The 22,402-nt window shown below is 39.8% G+C and overlaps 1 protein-coding gene across 1 annotated transcript in view; it reads left to right on the top strand.

Annotated features, from left to right (window-relative positions):
- Window positions 1-22,402, top strand: part of lrrc75bb (leucine rich repeat containing 75Bb) — a gene marked incomplete at both ends in the record, with an annotated part of 225,207 nt that overhangs the window by 99,495 nt on the left and 103,310 nt on the right. Inside the window, one exon of the mRNA XM_084325512.1 lies at window positions 2,712-2,824. Coding sequence (XP_084181638.1) covers window positions 2,712-2,824 — 113 coding nt within the window. The remainder of the gene's footprint in view (window positions 1-2,711; window positions 2,825-22,402) is intronic.

The raw sequence follows: 22,402 nt of genomic DNA, 5'->3' as shown, positions 1-22,402 counted from the left end.
TCTCTCTCTCTCTCTCTCTCTCTCTCTCTCTCTCTCTCTCTCTCTCTCTCTCTCTCTCTCTTCTTTCTCTCTTTCCCCCCTCTCTCTGTTGTGTTGTACAATTAATTAGATTTGCCCTGCTTGGTTCAACCCAATCCCTTTAAAGGATTTGACAGAGGAAGAGAGAGAGAGACAGGAGGAGAGGAAAGGAAGGGAAAGAGGTATAGAAGGAGAGAGAGAGAGAGAAGGTACAGAGCCATAGACGGAGAGAGAAAGGAAGAGAAAGAGAAAATGGGCAGATTAAGAGACAGATGAAGATAGAGAGACAAAGCAAGAGACAGACATTAAAAAGAAAGATGGATGGAGAGAAATGGAGAGAGAGAAAGAGACAGTGAGTAAGATAGAGAGAGATAGGGAGAGAAGGGAGGGAGGGGCAGAAAGGGGGAGACGGAGAGAGAGATGAAGGAAGAAAGAGAGGATGAGAGAGGAAGAGATTGAGAGAGAGAGAGTAGAGGAGGTGGTACAGAGGCATAGAAGGAGAGAGAAAGGAAGAGAGAGAAAAGGGGCAGATTAAGAGACAGATGAACATAGAGAGACAAAGCGAGAGACAGACATTAAAAAGAAAGATGGACAGAGAGAAATGGAGAGAGAGAAAGAGACAGTGAGTAAGATAGAGAGAGATAGGGAGGGAGGGGCAGAAATGGGGAGATGGAGAGAGAGATGAAGGAAGAAGGAGAGGATGAGAGAGGAAGAGAGAGAGAGACAGGATCAGATCAGACAAATCTCCATCTCAACACATAATGTGATCTTCTATTCAATATTTTTTATACTTTTCTTTACATTTTCTTTCTTTTCTTTTACATGAAATACAAAATATAAAAAACATGACAACACACAATACAATAATAATAATAATAATAATAATAATAATAATAATAATAATAATAATAATAATAATAATAATAATAATAATAATAATAATAATAATAATAATAATAATAATAATAATAGACAGGACTTCACAGCAATAATAATAATAGTACTAACAATAACAATAATGACAATAGAATAACAAAAATAATAAATACAGAACATAAATATCTAAATTAAATTATACTATTACAGACACCACAAAAGACATTTCCTCTCCCACACGGCCGATACCGATCCGATTGTTTTTGATTAAACTTTTTTTTTTTTATTTAACATTCAGCAAGCCCTCAGCTCGAATACGCATCGAATCAACATTATAAGACATTGATATCAGGAGCTATCTGTAGCTACTGCTAGCCGGCTAGATAACGTTAAGACAACGCCTCAGTGAACTATTTAGTTTAGAGCTAACGTGAACTAACGTGAGCTACCGAGTCAACGGAGGTAACTTATCATGCACTCGACTATTGCTGGAGCATTTGTTGATATCAGCAGCTATCAGTAGCTAGCCAGCTAGATAACGTTAGACAATGCCTCATGTAGTCACTGGGTCATTTAGTTTAAACAGTAACGTTAGCTCGGTAGGTAGCCAACGTTAGCTCACGTCGCATGACTAGCAGACTGCGAGGCTCTTGTTTACATGAGTGCGGGAGGGGCTGGGGAGGAGGAGGCGCCGTACGCTGCAGGCTGTGTGTCTGAGAGAGAAGTCAGCAGTGACTGTGAGATCTCCGCTAAGAATTGGATCATGTTTTTCTATCTGTTTTGACGATCGGCAAAAATAAAGCATTATCACCGATCACCGATCGCATATTTATACTGATTATCGGTGGCCGATCGATCGGGGCATCCCTATTAGGTTACATATGTTTGAAAGTTTAGTTGTTATGAGGGCGGCTGATTGGCGCAGTGGGCAAGGCGCTCGCCACTAACGCAGGATACGCTGGGTTCGAGCCCAGCTCTCGGCGTTGCTACCGGCTGACCGGTTGTTCATACTAACACAATTGGCAAGTGTTAGAGGGTGGGAAAGCCGGTGGGTGGGGATTGGACGTTGTGGACAGCGACTCCTACAGGTCGGTTTGGTGACGCCGGTGCGGTGGAAGCAGGAAGTAGCGGGGGCAGCGTGAGCCTCCCACGCGTTACTCCTCGCCACTGAGAGTTCGAGCTGCTGCTGTGAAAAGATGCGACAGGCTGCCTCCTCGTGTACCGGAGGGGACACGTGATGCAAGGCTTCTGTCCTCACTACAACCGACCAGTGGGAGGCATAGTCTAGCAACGTTCAAGACAGGGGAGGGAAGAATTGGATCATACGAAATTGGGATGGGAGAAAAAATAGAAAATGGGGAGAAAAAGTGGATAAAAAAACGAAAGTTTAGTTGTTATGGATTTCCAAAAATGAGGAACTGGTGGGCAATCCCAAAACATGTGCATATAAGTGCCAGTGGCCCTCAGAGCGCACAGAGTGAACCGAGAGTCGGTCACCAGTCCCATAGCAAACAGGTTCCTAGGTGTGAGATACGTCCTATGAATATAATTAAAATGTATTTGCTGGTGATTAGGGCTGCGGGAGGCTAATGTAACGTTAGTCCAAATATCATCCCAGTCAAACTCAGAGTCTAATTCCGGGATGTCCCCTCGCCAGATTGTATCCAATGATACGTTTTTATATGTGGATTTGATTAAGAGTGTATACAAATCTGAGACAAATCTTCTTGAGGTTGTTCTGTCCCTGATAAGATGGCTCTCAGGATGTAATGTTCCTGAATAGATGGTAGACCCTAATGTGTGTTTGTCTGTTGCAGGAGAGTGAATCCCTGAAGTCAACCAATAAGATCTGCCGACAGCTGATCTACCACCTGACCCCCCACTCCAAGTGGTCCAGACAGAGCGTTCCCAGAAGAAAATCACAGGCCTGGTGAGTCTGTCTGTCTATACCTTGGCCTGTCTGTCTGTCTGTCTGTCTGTCTGTCTGTCTGTCTGTCTGTCTGTCTGTCTGTATGTCTGTCTGTCTGTCTGTCTGTCTGTCTGTCTGTCTGTCTGTCTGTCTGTCTGTCTGTCTGTCTGTCTGTCTGTCTGTCTGTCTGTCTGTCTGTCTGTCTGTCTGTCTGTCTGTTTATCTTTACATCTGTCTGTCTGTCTGTCTGTCAGAGAGGTTAGAGAAGTGAGCTTGTGATTGGAAGGTCATCGGTTTGATTCCCAGACCGTCATCCATTCTTTATTAGTACAGAGGGAGACATGGGTAGGGGAGTTAGGGGGTGTAACCACTACACTATCTCTACACTATATCGGTTGGAGCAGCAGAGCGCGGTTGCATGCTGGGATATGTAGTGAAAGATCCACATGCTGACCTGCTGTAACTCTACCTTCAACACCTGCTTAGCTCTAAATCTACAACCACACCACTGAACCAGTTTCTATATTAACACTGTGTGTGTGTGTGTGTGTGTGTGTGTGTGTGTGTGTGTATGTGTGTGTGTGTGTGTGTGTTGCACACGCTTATGTGGAGTAGCCCTTTACAACATGCCCTGTATATAGGAGGTTGCCTTGTTTAACACTTTGAGTGCCAGCAGGGGGCGCCAGAAATAGCGCTTGAGTGCCAGCGCTGTAGTCAATGGGAGGGTGATCACATTTGCGAACGAATAAACTATATCTTAAATTATGGCTATGTGTCTAATACGCCCGTCGCTTATCAATGACTTGTTTGCAGTAAACACAGTGTTCTGAGGGGTCAGAGGTCAGACAGAGTGGGCCTACAGCAGGGGTCGGCAATTAGGTTTGCCCACGGGCCAAATTTTCCCCAAGCCATTGTGTGGCGGGCCATTGATAGTGAATTTTTTTTAACTCTGTCAAAAAAAAACGACATATACATGTTTGCACTGTCTTTTTTCTATTATAAAGTGCCTCTCACACAGTGCATAACACATGAACAGATCAGTCATTTGATTTTAATGCAGGTGCTCGCATTATAAATCGAATGTATTATTATTAGTATAACACATGAACAGATCAGTAGGGTGCATTTGATTTGAAGCACCACGGCGGGTGTATTATACATCGAATGTATTATTATTATTATTATTATTATTATTATTATTATTATTATTATTATTATTATTATTATTATTATAACACATGAACAGATCAGTAGGGTTTGAAGCACCACGGCGGGTGTATTATACATCGAATGTATTATTATTATTATTATTATTATTATTATTATTATAACACATGAACAGATCAGTAGGGTGCATTTGATTTGAAGCACCACGGCGGGTGTATTATACATCGAATGTATTATTATTATTAAAACACAACACTCACCATAATGCAGGCAGCCATGCCCTGGGCTTATTATTGTTTCTTCTTCGGTCCTCCAAAATCCATGCTAATGTTTGAAACATGTCAAATGTCCACTCGCGTTGAATGCCCACCCAATGTCCACCCAACTTGAACACAGTTGCTTGCTTCATTGCCTCGTGTTGCCATGTCAACACGCGAGAGTCACCGGTTGCTTATTATTGTTTCGGTCCTCCAAAATCCAATGTTTGAAACATGTCAAATGTCCACTCGCGTTGAATGCAACTACTTTATCTTCTGCGACTTGAACACAGTTGCGTCATTGCCTCGTGTTGCCATGTCAACACGCGAGAGTCACCCGTTGCAAAGAAGTTATCCAAAGACGTTTGTTTTGTTTTTGCAAACGTTCGCTCGCATGATGGCATCCCAAACGCGGAAGTGAAAGTGAAATTCCATTGGTTCTCCCAGTCCACATGACCATTTCTAGCATTTCAATTGGCTATAGTGACAGCCATAGATATGATGAATAGATAGATACAGCTTCACAAAGACACTCTGGCGTCACGACGAGTGAATATTTCCTGCGCGTAAAATAAACATCATATTCTCAAAATAACCTTACGGGCCAGAAATGATTGCTGGCGGGCCCATTTTGGCCCGCGGGCCGCCTATTGCCGATCCCTGGCCTACAGGCTATTCTCTCGCTCCACAATGGTGGAAACGAACTTCCCACCACAGTCAGGATAGCTGAAACCCGCCTAATTGTTCGCCATCAACTAAAAACACACCTCTTCAATCAATATCTGAAATAAAAATAAATAAATACTTACTGGGTTTTTACTATTTTGTACCACTATCTACTATGTACTATTGTAACTGAGGGGTTACAAAACCCTGACTGTATTAAAGATTGTGATAGATTAAACCACTGCTAGTTATGTACTTTAATTACTGGCCAGACAGTACATCAAATATAGATGGTGAACACCCACAAGAACACGGCATTGACAAGGAAATAGTATTTGAGGGTAATTTATTATTATTAGGCAACATTAGGTTACAGAATGAGAATTAGGGTCGCGCTTGTATGGCGAAGAATATGCGTAAAGTCAGTCAATAGCATGAGTCACTAAGAATAGCAGGAATCCTACGATGGGTCTAAGTTGACACCACCTGTCGTATAGTAGCAACTAGATAGGGCAACACTGGTACCGCCTGGAGACAATGGGTTCCCTCCGGGGGTGTAAGGCCTGGAGGGTAGAGGAATGTTCGGATACTCAGTCTGATTCAAGGAGGAATAAAGAGACTCCAGGTACAGGAGTCGGTCCTTGTAAATCCCTTGATCAGCAGCAAAGTAATAATTGTAATCCAAATGCTCGATAGCACTGATGACAGCTAGCCAGCCTCCGTCCACGAGGCCAGCCCGAGTTGTAATCCTCACGAGGTTGAATCCCAAACGATAGTGGAAATCAACGATGCTCTTCTCCGGGTAACACGTTCCAAATCAATATAATCCAACCAGTAATGGTTCTGCAATCTTGATGTTACTGCATTAAACTCTGACACTTTACTATTCTATTCGCACGTGGTTCTCAATACTCTGTTAGACGCAAGGTTGCTCACTTCACTGCACGTTGACTCGTGGTGAAGGTGGGGTAAGGTACTGAACGTAACTGAACTACTGCTGTACGCACCTTGCGCTGTATTTATACTTAAGTGAATATCTAGTCCCAAACCGCAGTCTTTGTCTGGTATCAATACGCTGACTCCGGGCATGTTCTGACTTGCCCCAAACTCGCCCATTGCACCTGTCTGAGTGCGAGACTGCCTGGCGCCGCCGTCAGGGGGGCATTATTCATAAGGAAAGTGAATATTACTATGGTTTGAACGCAGGCTTAAAGGGATATACCGTGTATATATAAATAATATACAAAGTATATAAAACAATAAATGTAGATTCTCAACTTTAATCTGGCCCTTCACAACAACTATGTTACTATCTACTACCTACTATGCTAATATGTCTACTATGCACTCAAGAGTGTAGCACTCAAGTTCGACACTGCTAGACGAACACTGCCACTTACACTAGCTGCCAGAGATGTACCCCTCCTGCTGACTTGTTGTTCACAATTTGTAAGTCGCAAGAGTCAGCTAAATGACTAAATGTAAATGTACAGTGTTCTGAGGGGTCAGACAGAGTGGGTTTACAGTGTGCTGAGGTTGAGGGTTAGGGAGACAGCAGATCAGGGATATTAACACCCACACACTGCTCACACTCTTACCAGGACACTTACCAGGACTCCATGGAAGAAGAGATCTTGTATCTCAGTGGGACCTTCCTGGCTCAATAAAGGATAAATACATTTAAATAAACATCTTGTATTGAGATGCATTAGGCTCATTTTAACATTATGGTAAAGGATCATTCCTACTCATACTGGTCCTTTTCCCCACCTAACCTATCCTCATCAGTTAGACCAGTATTCACCATATTTGCCAACTTAAAGGATCACGCCAACATTTTGGGAAATTAGCTTACCATCTTCTCCAGAGAGAGACAAGAAGATACCAGTTTCCTCTCTTTACCAGTAGAAAGCTATCTGGCTGCACGTTAGTTGGACAATGCCTAGGCTAACCAGCCATATCCGCTTCCATTCATTGTGCTAAGCTAGGCTAACGTGCAGTGCAGCCAGATAGCTTTCTACTGAACGCACAGAGAGGAAACTGGTATCTATCTTCTGGTCTCTCTCTGGAGAAGACGATAAGATAATTTCCCAAAATGTTGGCGTGTTCTTTTAATTATAAAAATACCACGTCAAGAACAAATATAGTCAAAACAGCCGTAACTTTTGTGTTTTAAGTTAATTATTAGTTATCAGCTAATTGAAATGTGTTCATAGCGATCTATGAAAACAAAGATGCTGGCAGGTCACTAAGGCGGATTGGGCTGGAGTTGGCTGAAGCTGCCCTGGCTGCAAACCAGTCCAACTGGGCAATCAGTCCATACAAAATTACAGCCAAATATGTGTTGTTATTGTTAAATGCCTTTAAAGAATAGATATTTTTGTGTTTTGTTAACAAATACAACAGCATGGTTGCTCCTTTGGATTGGAATACAGCCAGGAGATCTGCAGCCAACAGAAGTGCCTGGAAAACACAACTTCTTCAATAATAGTCCACCTGATATGGGTGGAATGGATGAGATTATGTGATGCCGGATGATGGAACAATATGGTCTAGTATTAGAATAACCACGGAAGGTAATTTTGCTAAACAAATTCTATGAAACCAAGTCGTAATTTGCCAGCACTTAAGAAAATATGACAATTTCATTCAATTTGATTTCAAACCTTTATTTATACTCAAAATGCAACTGAGGTTTCCCTAATTTACAGTTACACAATCATAAATAAAGCATCAATATCACACAGAATATAAAATCACAACAATAACACAACAACACGAGGGTAGACAAAAGCAAGGATAACAAATAAATTGTAGAACTAGATTTACAATGGTTAGATATCAATGTCTTGAACTCTGCTGGGAGAATTTCAATCTTTAGGGATCTTTAAGAGCCAATGGCATAGTAAAATGCAGATTTACCCTGTTCCGGGGACCTCAAGAACCAGCCAATACATATACACAATAAACATCTTGATATGAGTCTAAATGCTCAAAGGGTATAACAATTCAGGCCAACATAGATTTGATTTGATTATTTTGACAAATATTTAATCATTAAATCGTATATACAATATATATATATATATATATATATATATATATATATATATATATATATATATATATATATATATATAATATGTATGTTTTACCTTTGTCACTTCTATTCAATGAATTAGTTATTTCATAATTAATAGGTAATTTACATGTTTACAGTATTATATTTATACTCTAGATAAATATTCATTTTTGATATATTATACATTTTATAGATCGAAGCAGTTGGATTTCCAAACTCATATTGATGCGATGCAATGTGTTGTTCTCTCAGCCCTTACATACAAGCAGTGTTGTGCTAGTTACTGAAAAATAGTAACTCAGTTACTTTACTAGTTACTTCATTTCAAAGTAACTTCGTTACTGTACTAGTTACTTACACCCAAAAGTAATGAGTTACTGTGAAAAGTAACTATTTAGTTATTTAAAAAAAAAGATAAAAAAAAAAGATTGCTCCCGAGTCCCATGCCCTATAGTACTCAAAATCGGTTGATCAACTTGACAGTTTCCATTCACATCACCGAACTCTGCTAAGCAATGTGGTCTAGATACAAACACAAATCTGACACAAACAAATGTTGTCCCGAGTCATATAATAAGAAGTGCGCCGGTTGAAGGAACAGCCTTGTGTCGCCGGAGCGTTTCATTATAACCATTATAATTCAAGGGTACTACGACTATGCTTGCACCTCATGGTACCAAAGCAAAATTACAAACATCACAAAACAAACTGGTCAGACTACTACTTGACCTGAACCCCAGAACCCACCTCACCCCTGCCCACTTTGACAACCTAGGATGGCTTAGAGTAGACGACAGAGTACAGCAACTTGCAATGGGCCTGGTCTACAAGATACACTATACGACCGGGGTACCCATGTACATGTCAAAATACTTTCCAAAGGTCAGTGAATACCACGATCACAACACCAGAGGGAGCTCCACAAATCATGTAAAACCCAGATTCGGCTCAAACAAGGGACTAACGTTTCGCAATTATGCCACAACAATGTGGAACGCCCTACCCAAAGCTAGGGGTAACACTGAACAGTACTGTATATTTGAATACCGTTTATGTCACAAATGTATCAGTACTAAATACCTATGTCCCTATGCCATAAATGTCATGTATGTTGTGTATGTCATAAATGTCTATATGAATTGAAAATGGGGGACCCTGATGGAAACAAGACAAACGTCTTTCTCAGGTCTGCATCCCCTTAACAATTGTATGTATTGAGCCGTACTGTATTGTACCATTCTGTAATCTGTTAAATAAAGTTTTCATTCATTCATTCATTCACCATCTTGCAAGTTGCAACGTTGTTTAAGATATCAATCAAAGCATTGCAACGTTAGAATAGTTAGGATATCAATTGTGCATGAAAGGACTATATTTATATTGTTTGATTAGTATTATGAGATTCCCTGGCAGATTTCGTAAAGTCAAAATCCGTTGATCAACTTGAGTTTCAGTGAACACATTGCACTGACTCACCAAAGTCTGCGGTGGTTGAGATGTAGTAACGTTACGTTAGTCCAGTTGACTCCAGCAGCGCCTCAAACATGTTCTTTATCTCGTTTCCATGTTGTATATTAATTATCTCTCCAAGTAGTTGCTAAATGGTTTGTTAGTTTGTTACTGCGTTCTTTTTATGTCGATTCATAGCGAGCGTTTGTTTTGTTTACAACACTGCATACAAGACACTGTTTGCTGATCTGATTTCCAGTGAAAGGCCAGTTCATACAGCACAGCTGAATCACCTTCCTCTGTCAGATCTGATTACAGGCGTTATCTCTCTGTTATCTCAACCTCTGTCACGGCCACACCTCTGATAAGACACAGAACAGCAGCTTTTTGTGTTTTCTACACTGATGGGAATCAAAGCTCCAGTTATCTCTTCAGAGGAAAACCCATGAAAAGTCTAAGAAAAATGACACTTGTTCTTAAATGATTGACGGTGTGTTCTTTGAAATGATAACGTGGTTTTGAATGGGTGTCATGGACCCTATAGGGTCATGATACTGTAACGTTGCTAGGTTTAGCACCACGTTATTCACGACTCTCGAGGCAGGTGTTCTAAAAGACTAAACATACACAGTGTTCTAAAAGACTAAACATACAGTGTTCTAAAAGACTAAACATACACAGTGTTCTAAAAGACTAAACATACACCGTGTTCTAAAAGACTAAACATACACAGTGTTCTAAAAGACTAAACATACAGTGTTCTAAAAGACTAAACATACACAGTGTTCTAAAAGACTAAACATACAGTGTTCTAAAAGACTAAACATACACAGTGTTCTAAAAGACTAAACATACACAGTGTTCTAAAAGACTAAACATACAGTGTTCTAAAAGACTAAACATACACAGTGTTCTAAAAGACTAAACATACACAGTGTTCTAAAAGACTAAACATACACAGTGTTCTAACAGACTAAACATACACAGTGTTCTAAAAGACTAAACATACAGTGTTCTAAAAGACTAAACATACACAGTGTTCTAACAGACTAAACATACACAGTGTTCTAAAAGACTAAACATACAGTGTTCTAAAAGACTAAACATACACAGTGTTCTAAAAGACTAAACATACACAGTGTTCTAAAAGACTAAACATACACAGTGTTCTAAAAGACTAAACATACACATTGTTCTAAAAGACTAAACATACACAGTGTTCTAAAAGACTAAACATACAGTGTTCTAAAAGACTAAACATACACAGTGTTCTAAAAGACTAAACATACAGTGTTCTAAATCTAAAAGACTAAACATACACAGTGTTCTAAAAGACTAAACATACACAGTGTTCTAAAAGACTAAACATACACAGTGTTCTAAAAGACTAAACATACACAGTGTTCTAACAGACTAAACATACACAGTGTTCTAAAAGACTAAACATACAGTGTTCTAAAATACTAAACATACACTGTTCTAAAAGACTAAACAGCCATACACATTGTTCTAAAAGACTAAACATACACAGTGTTCTAAAAGACTAAACATAGTGTTCTAAAAGACTAAACATACACAGTGTTCTAAAAGACTAAACATACAGTGTTCTAAATCTAAAAGACTAAACATACACAGTGTTCTAAAAGACTAAACATACAGTGGTCTAAAAGACTAAACATACACAGTGTTCTAAAAGACTAAACATACACAGTGTTCTAAAAGACTAAACATACACAGTGTTCTAACAGACTAAACATACACAGTGTTCTAAAAGACTAAACATACAGTGTTCTAAAAGACTAAACATACAGTGTTCTAAAATACTAAACATACACTGTTCTAAAAGACTAAACACTCATACACATTGTTCTAAAAGACTAAACATACACAGTGTTCTAACAGACTAAACATACACAGTGTTCTAAAAGACTAAACATACAGTGTTCTAAATCTAAAAGACTAAACATACAGTGTTCTAAAATACTAAACATACACTGTTATAAAAGACTAAACAGCCCTACACAGTGTTCTAAAAGACTAAACAGCCCTACACAGTGTTCTAAAAGACTAAACATACACAGTGTTCTAAAAGACTAAACAGCCCTACACAGTGTTCTAAAAGACTAAACATACACAGTGTTCTAAAAGACTAAACAGCCCTACATAGTGTTCTAAAAGACTAAACATACACAGTGTTCTAAAAGACTAAACAGCCATACACAGTGTTCTAAAAGACTAAACATACACAGTGTTCTAAAAGACTAAACAGCCCTACATAGTGTTCTAAAAGACTAAACATACACAGTGTTCTAAAAGACTAAACAGCCATACACAGTGTTCTAAAAGACTAAACAGCCCTACACAGTGTTCTAAAAGATGAACCGGGCTGCAGTAATAAAGGCTGACTGATGGTTTATTCATGAGCTGTGAAACATTTGCAGACGACCGCATATACTGTATTTAATGAAAATAATTAAATTTGCGCTATTGCCTGGAGAGTGGGCCACACACCACGTATACTGTATTCACATCTCATTTACATGGTCACTTCAGTGGTAGTTCAGAAAGGTTTTGTTGCCTTTTCATTCCTGTATAGAGAGATCAACGTTAACGTTGCATATTTCTATAGATCAAAATCACAATTCTAATGGAGAGACAAAATGTTCCAGCGAGCAGCCTTGTAGTGGCACCCCCTCCTCTCTTTCTCTCTGTCTCTGTCTCTTTCTCTCTGTCTCTCTGTCTCTTTATCTCTGTCTCTTTCTCTCTGTCTCTTCATCTCTGTCTCACTGTCTCTTTCTCTCTGTCTCTTTCTCTCTGTCTCTTTCTCTCTGTCTCTTCATCTCTGTCTCACTGTCTCTTTCTTTCTGTCTCTGTCTCTTTATCTCTGTCTCTGTCTCTTTCTCTCTCTGTCTCTGTCTCTCTCTCTCTCTCTCTATCTCTCTCTCTCTCTCCCCTACTCACTCTGGCTGCATCTCTCTTTCTCCTTTCTCTCTGCCACCCTCTTTCATTCAAATGCAAATAGTGTTTTATTGACAGGCCAGTCTTGGCAAAGCAATATAGTCTAACATCCAACGTGTCAATATGTACATATAATACAGTAAGATGAAATAGAGTACAGGCTATATACAGTTATAGTCTAAATGTATCAATATGTATATATAATCAGATTAAATACAGTATAAACGATATCGTCTAAATGTATCAATATGTACATATCATGAGATTAAATACAGAATAAACTATTATTGGTATTGAAAAACCTCTCCCTCCTCTCTCTCCCATCTCTCTTTCTCTCTCTCTCTAGGTCTCTCTCTCACCCTCTCTCTCTCTTTCTCTCTTTCTCTTCTCTATCTGATACTCTCTCTTGCCTTCCCTCAATCTCTCTCTCTTTCCCTCTGCGCCCCACCTCTCTTCCACTTTCTTCCGCCCCCTCTCTGTGTGTGTGTGTGTGTGTGTGTGTGTGTGTGTGTGTGTGTGCATGCGTGCTGCCTGCGGGGAAAGAGTTGAACAAAATTTACTTTTAAAGAGAGAAAGAGAGAATTCCCAAGAGACGAGGAGAAAAAAATCAATGCCAGATAAAAGGGATATTAAAATAAGTAAGAAAGGAAGAGAGTTGGGGCAGGAGACAAATATATATAGAGAGAGAGAGAGAGAGAGAGAGAGAGAGAGAGAGAGAGAGAGAGAGAGAGAGAGAGAGAGAGAGAGAGAGAGAGAGAGAGAGAGAGAGAGAGAGAGAGAGAGAGAGAGAGAGAGAGAGGTGTTCAGTGAAGGGAAAAATGAGAGAGAATCGATTCCACGCATCATCACTGCGGGTTCATTGATAAGCATAGAAATGAACTGCTTCTGTCCTGATATTACACTCTAAACCTGTCCTGATTACACTCTAAACCTGTCCTGATTACACTCTAAACCTGTCCTGATATTACACTCTAAACCTGTCCTGATTACACTCTAAACCTGTCCTGATTACACTCTAAACCTGTCCTGATTACACTCTAAACCTGTCCTGATATTACACTCTAAACCTGTCCTGATTACACTCTAAACCTGTCCTGATATTACACTCTAAACCTGTCCTGATTACACTCTAAACCTGTCCTGATACTACACTCTAAACCTGTCCTGATTACACTCTAAACCTGTCCTGATACTACACTCTAAACCTGTCCTGATTACACTCTAAACCTGTCCTGATACTACACTCTAAACCTGTCCTGATTACACTCTAAACCTGTCCTGATATTACACTCTAAACCTGTCCTGATACTACACTCTAAACCTGTCCTGATTACACTCTAAACCTGTCCTGATATTACACTCTAAACCTGTCCTGATATTACACTCTAAACCTGTCCTGATACTACACTCTACACCTGTCCTGATTACACTCTAAACCTGTCCTGATATTACACTCTAAACCTGTCCTCTGATACTACACTCTAAACCTGTCCTGATACTACACTCTAAACCTGTCCTGATATTACATTCTAAACCTGTCCTGATATTACACTCTAAACCTGTCCTGATACTACACTCTAAACCTGTCCTGATAATACACTCTAAACCTGTCCTGATATTACACTCTAAACCTGTCCTGATACTACACTCTAAACCTGTCCTGATTACACTCTAAACCTGTCCTGATACTACACTCTAAACCTGTCCTGATTACACTCTAAACCTGTCCTGATATTACACTCTAAACCTGTCCTGATACTACACTCTAAACCTGTCCTGATACTACACTCTAAACCTGTCCTGATACTACACTCTAAACCTGTCCTGATACTACACTCTAAACCTGTCCTGATACTACACTCTAAACCTGTCCTGATTACACTCTAAACCTGTCCTGATACTACACTCTAAACCTGTCCTGATTACACTCTAAACCTGTCCTGATACTACACTCTAAACCTGTCCTGATTACACTCTAAACCTGTCCTGATATTACACTCTAAACCTGTCCTGATATTACACTCTAAACCTGTCCTGATTACACTCTAAACCTGTCCTGATATTACACTCTAAACCTGTCCTGATATTACACTCTAAACCTGTCCTGATACTACACTCTAAACCTGTCCTGATTACATTCTAAACCTGTCCTGATTACACTCTAAACCTGTCCTGATATTACACTCTAAACCTGTCCTGATACTACACTCTAAACCTGTCCTGATACTACACTCTAAACCTGTCCTGATACTACACTCTAAACCTGTCCTGATTACACTCTAAACCTGTCCTGATACTACACTCTAAACCTGCCCTGATTACACTCTAAACCTGTCCTGATACTACACTCTAAACCTGTCCTGCTTACACTATAAACCTGTCCTGATATTACACTCTAAACCTGTCCTGATACTACACTCTAAACCTGTCCTGATTACATTCTAAACCTGTTCTGATACTACACTCTAAACCTGTCCTGATTACATTCTAAACCTGTTCTGATATTACACTCTAAACCTGTTCTGATACTACATTCTAAACCTGTCCTGATTACATTCTAAACCTGTTCTGATATTACACTCTAAACCTGTTCTGATACTACACTCTAAACCTGTTCTGATACTACACTCTAAACCTGTCCTGATATTACACTCTAAACCTCTCCTGGTATTACACTTTAAACTTGTTCTGAGGTGAGACTAGAATAGTTTCACAAGAAACTCGTATTATCAAACAGATGAACAAAAAACGTTTAAGCTAGTTTATGATGGAACAATTTAAAAAGCCAATATGTTTATGTTTCATCATTGCAAGTACAAATTGAAATGAAAAATAACTCTCTGTGTGTAGGATAGTCAGTGGATAGTCTAGCTATGTGGCTGGCCTTGTTAGTGTACAGGCCTTTGTTCTGAAACAGCAGAGGAGAGACCAGAGTGGGTACAAAATAAAGTATTTCCAACTGGGTTACGGTAATTGGTCAGGGAAGAGAGAGGCGCGTGGAGATCATTAGAAGATTCTTGATTTCTGTTTTGCTACAAACTGACTTCTAGACTGCACAAGCGGCTGCTCCAGAATTAGAAGTGGAGGAGTTTGTGTACAGAGTTGAGTCAAGTCATGAGTCACTGAAGTCACTAGAAGAGAAGGTATACAAATTAGTTACTATTCTGATCATAGGTTTCACTCTTTCTCCTGTGTTATCTCCAGACCTACCGTATAGACAATCGTGGAATTCTGGACTAAAACTGTATCTAACAGTAACAACAAATATTTCTCATAGATGAGAGTCCCTGGGACAGCGTCTTATCAATTTGACATTCATTTTCACATGAAAATGTTTGAGAACCACGTTTGAAAGTCATATTTCATAGATAATGAGTCATGTTTCATAGATGTTGAGTAGGGGTGTAAAGGTACACGTATCCGTACCGAACCGTTTCAATGTGTACCGTACCGTACCGAACGGCTGTGTACCGAACGAATACAACGGTATGTTAACCACTAACGACCGCCCACCGGGGGCTGTTTTTTTCACAGTCTAATATATAATTATAATTATAATAATTATAATAATTATAATTATTTAAAAAAAAATTTTACAAGTCGATTATTCATTTCAATATAGAATATTCGTTGACAGCCCTACAAGTACAATTAGTTACTGCACACTACATCACCCCTGAGTGGAACATGGAAAGCCAAACTTTCCCCCAACTGTACCGAAAACCCGTACCGAACCTTGACTTCAAAACCGAGGTACGTACCGAACCGTGGTTTTTGTGTACCGTTACACCCCTAATGTTGAGTGATGTTTCGTGGATGATGTCATGTGCAGAGCGTTCCTCTCATTTCATTATAGACAGACCAGCGCGGACCTTAAATGACATGCAATTGTAATTTCATTACACAGACCAGTGCGGACCTTCAATGACATGTAATATAATTGACGCAAGCAATGGGCTAACGTTAGCTGCTAAGTTAAACCTTAAATAGGCTAAGCTAACTAGCGTTAGCTCTTAGCTGCTAACCCTGGAAGCGGTCAAAGCGGACTCCACGACACTAGTTCCATTCGTGAGAAAAGGGGGTGGGTTATATTGACGACGCTTAACAACAGAGGTTTAAAGATAACTTCATATTTATTGGTTATTCGTTTCTTGCATGCAGTTTCAATCTCCGTGTGTTCAACTTCCTGTGTTTACATTCGAGTGTGACATCATCGCCTACGGCAGCTTATACGCTCAAAACGCAAACGCGTTCTCTCTCTCTCTCTCTCTCTCTCTCTCTCTCTCTCTCTCTCTCTCTCTCTGTGTCTCTCTCTCTCTGTGTCTCTCTCTACATTCAATGATTTAAAGTAGCCAAACGTTACAGTATAAATACTAACTGGATAGTTGATGATATAAACATTTCATTTCATTATCTGAAATATTCTAAAATCATTAAGTCTGCTATAAGCCATTATCCCTTTGTGTGTGATTATTATTTTCTCACAGTAGTGTGTATATATATATATATATATATATATATATATATATATATATATATATATATATATATATGTGTGTGTGTGTGTTTGGCTAAAGTGGATAGAAAACACAGTACTGTGCAAAAGTCTTAGGCACCCAATAGTTTTTATATAAATTGTCTTAGATGTAAAACATTTTTTTTATTAGTGTGCCAGTAGACTACTCTTAGTACATTTTCATTTAATTATTTTTTAAAGCATCTTCATGGTTTAATAATGCAAACATATTTTGCAGGGACTTATTATATTCATCATATTGGTGTGACTGTATGCATCAAAGGGTTAAATCAAGCATTTTTAAGTGCTTTAGAGGAAATGTCAAAATATCGCGATATATATCGTGTATCGTGATATGGCCAAAAAATATCGCGATATCATTTAGAGGCCATATCGCCCAGCCCTATGTTGAGTCATGGTTATGTTTCATAGATGATGATTCATGTTTCATGAATGATGAGTCATGTTTCATAGATGTTGAGTCATGGTCATGTTTCATAGATGATGAGTCATGTTTCATAGATGTTGAGTCATGTGCCATTGATGAAGAGTCATGTTTCATGGATGAATCATGTTTCATAGATGTTGAGTCATGTTTTGTGGATGAATCATGTTTCATAGATGATGAGTCATTGTCATGTTTCATAGATGATACGTCATGTTTCGTGGATGATATATGTTGAGTTATGTTTCATAGATGTTGAGTCATGTGTCATGGATGACGAGTCACATTTCATGGTTGAGTCATGTTTCATAGAAGTTGAGTCATGTTTCATAGATGAGTCATGTTTCATAGATGTTGAGTCATGTTTCATAGATGATGAGTCATGTTTCATATATATATTGAGTCATGTTTCATATGTTGATTCATGTGTCATGGATGACAAGTCACATTTCATGGTTGAGTCATGTTTCATAGATGTTGAGTCATGTTTCATAGATGATGAGTCATGTTTCATGGAGGATGAGTCATGTTTCATAGATGTTGAGTAATTTTTCATAGATGGTGAGTCATGTTTCATAGATGATGAGTCATGTTTCATGGAGGATGAGTCATGTTTCATATATGTTGAGTAATTTTTCATAGATGGTGAGTCATGTTTAACACATTCAGCACCGACCCTGAGTATAGTCGGGTTAACTCGCCGACACTTGGGCGCCAATCACGAGTATAGTCGGGTTTTAATCGTTATTTCTTTTATTAGCGATATCCATTCATTTTCATCCATCCAACCTGATGTTATCGTTGGGAATGGGTCTGAGCTTGCAAAAGGGCAAATACCGCCGCCTATCGTCTCCCGGATGGTATTGCACATCATTGGATTGGATTGACTGGGGATGTGCATAAAAAAAAAAGGCCGGTCCGGGTTTTGCTTCTCGGGCATGCAGTATCATTGTACCACATTGCCTGGGGGGACTAGGAGCAGCGTGGATTATGTGTTTTGGACTATACCGTTGGATCAATGGACGCGATCGATATTTGGAATGGCGATCTTTTTGCAGAACATCTGATGTGAGGTAAGGACTCTATGTTACCAGTCTTGGGTTAATCAGATGTTTTTTTCATAGCGATCACAACGTGTCTGTGTGTGTGTGTGCGTGCCGTTAGCGCTGAGCAAGGCACGGATAAGCGATTTTTCAGCCCGCTTTTGTATCGTGCATAAGGACACATACTATACTATGAACTCTATGAATACTGTTGTGTATTCCACTAAAGGGCTATTATCGCGTCTTTCTCTGGAATTACTAGAAATCTCCAAAACTATACTTGAATTCAAAACGGTATAAAATGGAAATGTACAGATGGAAAAACAATCCGTTTCATACATTCAAGTCATTGATAAGCGACGGGTGTATTAGACCCATAGCCATAATTTAAGATATATTTTAAGCACTCGCAAAAATCCCCGTCCTCCCATTGATTAAAGCGCTGGTGTGCTAGCCCTAATTTGGTCATAATAGGCCCGGCACTGAATGTGTTAATGGATGATGAGTCATGTTTCATATATATATTGAGTCATGTTTCATGGATGATGAGTCATGTTTCATAGATGAGGGCTGTCGCGGTAACCGCATCACCGCAATCCTGTGTCAAGGCACCCGCGAATGGAGAACAGACAACCACGGTCAAATAAAATGGGCGTCATCATTTTTAACTCGGTTAATTTAACCCTTTCTCCGCCGGAAACGGCTTACGACGTGTTTCAAGTTCATGCGAATTCTGCCAGATCACGGCGAACGACGTTATTCTGATCATATTTCATATTTTCGCCATGGTATTCATATTTCCATCACGGAGGCTGGTCTGATGCTGTCTGAGCCAGCACAACTCTGCAACGCTTCAATACTGCCACCTGGTGGCTGATCGGCGAGTTGCAACCGGAAGTGGATCTCTTGTGATCCCGGTGCGTCTCCCTATTCCGTCCGGCCACTCGTATATCGTCGTGGGACTCAATACACACACCGTGGATATGGATCGTTGCCATAATTCAATAAACAACATGATTTGGGTGTGTATTCGTATTATACAAACCGGAAATAGATCGCCTCGATCCCAACTGGGATCTGTTTGCTCCAGTATCAAGGGCCAACGCTAAGAGGAGGATGCCGTGAGTTTCAGCGTGAGTGTTTATCATTATCGATACAAACTGCTCTGATCAATATATCACTCATACAATCATTTAACGTCGATCACGGAATTATAAACGACCCCCTCCCCCCCCCTCCTCCGTTCACCCGCACATGATCAGTCATAACGTTTAGGACCATGTACAGTTGAAATTTTTTATATAGCGTGCATCGGTATCAAACGGCATTTGATAATCTAATATATGCATTTATGTCTATATCTCACGTTCTAGGAAATACTGCAGAAAACGATAACGACATATTTATACTCTAGAGTGACGGTATTTTCGTATGAATGTGTGAATGAAAAAGTAAAACGTTCCTACATCCTGAACGATAGATAATCGATGTTGAATGGGCCATAGTAATGTCAATTTAGCAATACAATTTAAAAAGTTATAGCCCTGCAAAGAAGGTGAACATCTCCATAGACTTACAGTGCTGGCAGAGATCAAACATTGATGGATATAAGCGTGGCAGTTAATGTGTTAATGACGAGGCGTCCGTTTTCCAGTAGAATGAGCTAACTTCACGTTTCCATACAGTTTACAACTCACAGATGAAATCAGGATTTATTTTCATATCCCGGACTCGAGCCCCCAATGTATACCTTTTCCTGTATTAATCTGAACCGTAGTGGAGTACAGGGGAGCGTTCTCCCAACACTCCCGGGCCGAAGTGCCGGTCATGTAACGTGCTTGTTATAACTAGCCGCACTTTGGGGTAATTCCCTCTGTAAGGTGGTCACAGTAGCTACACTCTGACTACATCAATGTTTCCCTAATCCCTACTCTCACTTTGTTAACGTTATCATAGATATTATGATCTGTAATGTCAACTGGATAACGTTAGCTTTGTTTGCAAACGTTCTAAACCTGGCTAGCTATCTATATCGTTAGCTATTGGCTAGTTTCCCCCAATGATGAACAATGACACGAGTTGTGATATTTAACTAGCTATGTATGTGCATTCAAATTCACTAACGTTAAAATAGTGTTATAATAACGTTAAATGTTCGCTCAAATAATGTTAGTTTTAAGTTGGAGAAGGGATGTGTGGGCTGCTTGCAGAGACCAGACCAGAGCCATATGATATCTACAGTATTATCCCACAATGCATCACTCTTAACACTATGGCGTCCGTTCACGAGGGAAATACATGTTTCGATTCCATGCGTTGTGGTCCAGAGCCACGAGTATACTCGTGACGAGTTGTTATTGTTTTATTCCATATTTATAACGCTTATTAGGTACCCGATCCACTAACAGGATCTTTCCACATATTTGATTTTCGAAACATGCAGTACCGGCCAGATCCGCTTAGGGGCGCCATCGCTCCACTGCAGTATCATTGATGGGATTAAAAAAAATGCTTTTACAGTCCTGTGGGCGGATCATAGAGCCTTGATTCCAAACGAAGCCCCTCCATCTTTGATCAGCTTGCCGAACGTTTTTTTCAGCGTGGAATAATGGGATTTATGATTAGCCAATGTGCATATCGATCTACCAGAATCCGATGACTGGTGAGGAAATGCTGCCGGCGATCACATGGCCTGACGGTAGGATAATATTACCCCAAATTACAGCTGGATTGGACATTGTTTTATAACCTAACGTGATAGACTACTGACATTGGCTACCGGAACGCACACTCTATTGCTAATCAATAATACTGATCGGTGTTCCCCGCCGCCCCCATTTCATCCATAGATGCTCTGTAATAATCCGGATGCTACGCAGTTTGTTTTATTTCATTCGTATATATACAGCAGAAATGGCGTTTGATATAACAGCGCCAACGTTTAGCCTTTTTTGCAGCCTCCTGCAGAAAAGCCTAGACGAAAAGCGCGATATACCTTATATTCACGACGCTATAAAATGACAACCAACCGATGGATTTTTATTTTCTTTAAGCCATTATGAAGGCACGGTTTATGCACTCAAGTGACAATGAGAATGGACAGATAGCAATACTATAAATGATATATAAAGCTCTTAGAAAGTACATCGGTTTGTTTACAATCCTCTGTCCTCTGAGGCCTAAATCGCCGCGGGGCTCCGGTCGTCATAGTGTTAACACATTGGTTGCCAGCAGGGGGTGCGCGATTTATCGCTTGAGTGCCACCACTCTAATCAATGAGAGGACGAGCACATTTGCGAACGCATAAACTATATCTTAAATTATGGCTATGTGTCTAATACGCCCGTCGCTTATCAATGACTTGCTTGCAGTCAACATGTATGAAACTGATTGTTTTTTCATCAGTACATTTCCGTTTTATACCGTTTTGAATACGAGTATAGTTTTGGAGATTTCTAGAAAAAAAGAAAAGATTCCGCGATAATAGCTCTTTAGTGGAATACACACAACACGTTGTCATTTTTCGGCTGATTTATGAATCGTTTTCAAATAAACGCTAGATTATCGATAGTATATGTGTACTTATGTACGCTAGAGAAGCGGGCTGAAAAATCTATTATCTATGTCCTATCTGGCCCTAACGTTACCCACACACACGTACACACATAGGAGACACGTTGTGAACGCTGTGAAAAAAAACTCTGATAAATAAAGTCCTTACCTCACATCAGATGTTCTGCAAAAAGATGAATCCAATTCCTGATCGTCATTCCAAATATCGATTGCGTTTATTGATCCAACGTTATACCTCGAAACACATAATTGACACGTCTTCCAGTGTCCTCAGTGGATGCAATAGTCTCAGGTGACATGCCTCAGAAGTAAAATGTGGAGCCCAGAGTTTTTTTTTCTGATGCATTCCAATCGACTCCATTCCAATGGGTGCAATACCATCCGGGAGACGATAGGCAGGGCTGTACGTTAACTTTTTTTGCACATAGCACTGGTGCTACAGA

Source organism: Notolepis coatsorum (genome assembly GCF_963971535.1).
Source record: "Notolepis coatsorum genome assembly, chromosome: 11".
In the NCBI taxonomy this organism is placed as follows: Eukaryota; Metazoa; Chordata; class Actinopteri; order Aulopiformes; family Paralepididae; genus Notolepis; species Notolepis coatsorum.
The sequence above is the reverse complement of the archived record's forward strand: the minus strand, read 5'-3'. Positions and strand labels throughout refer to the sequence as shown.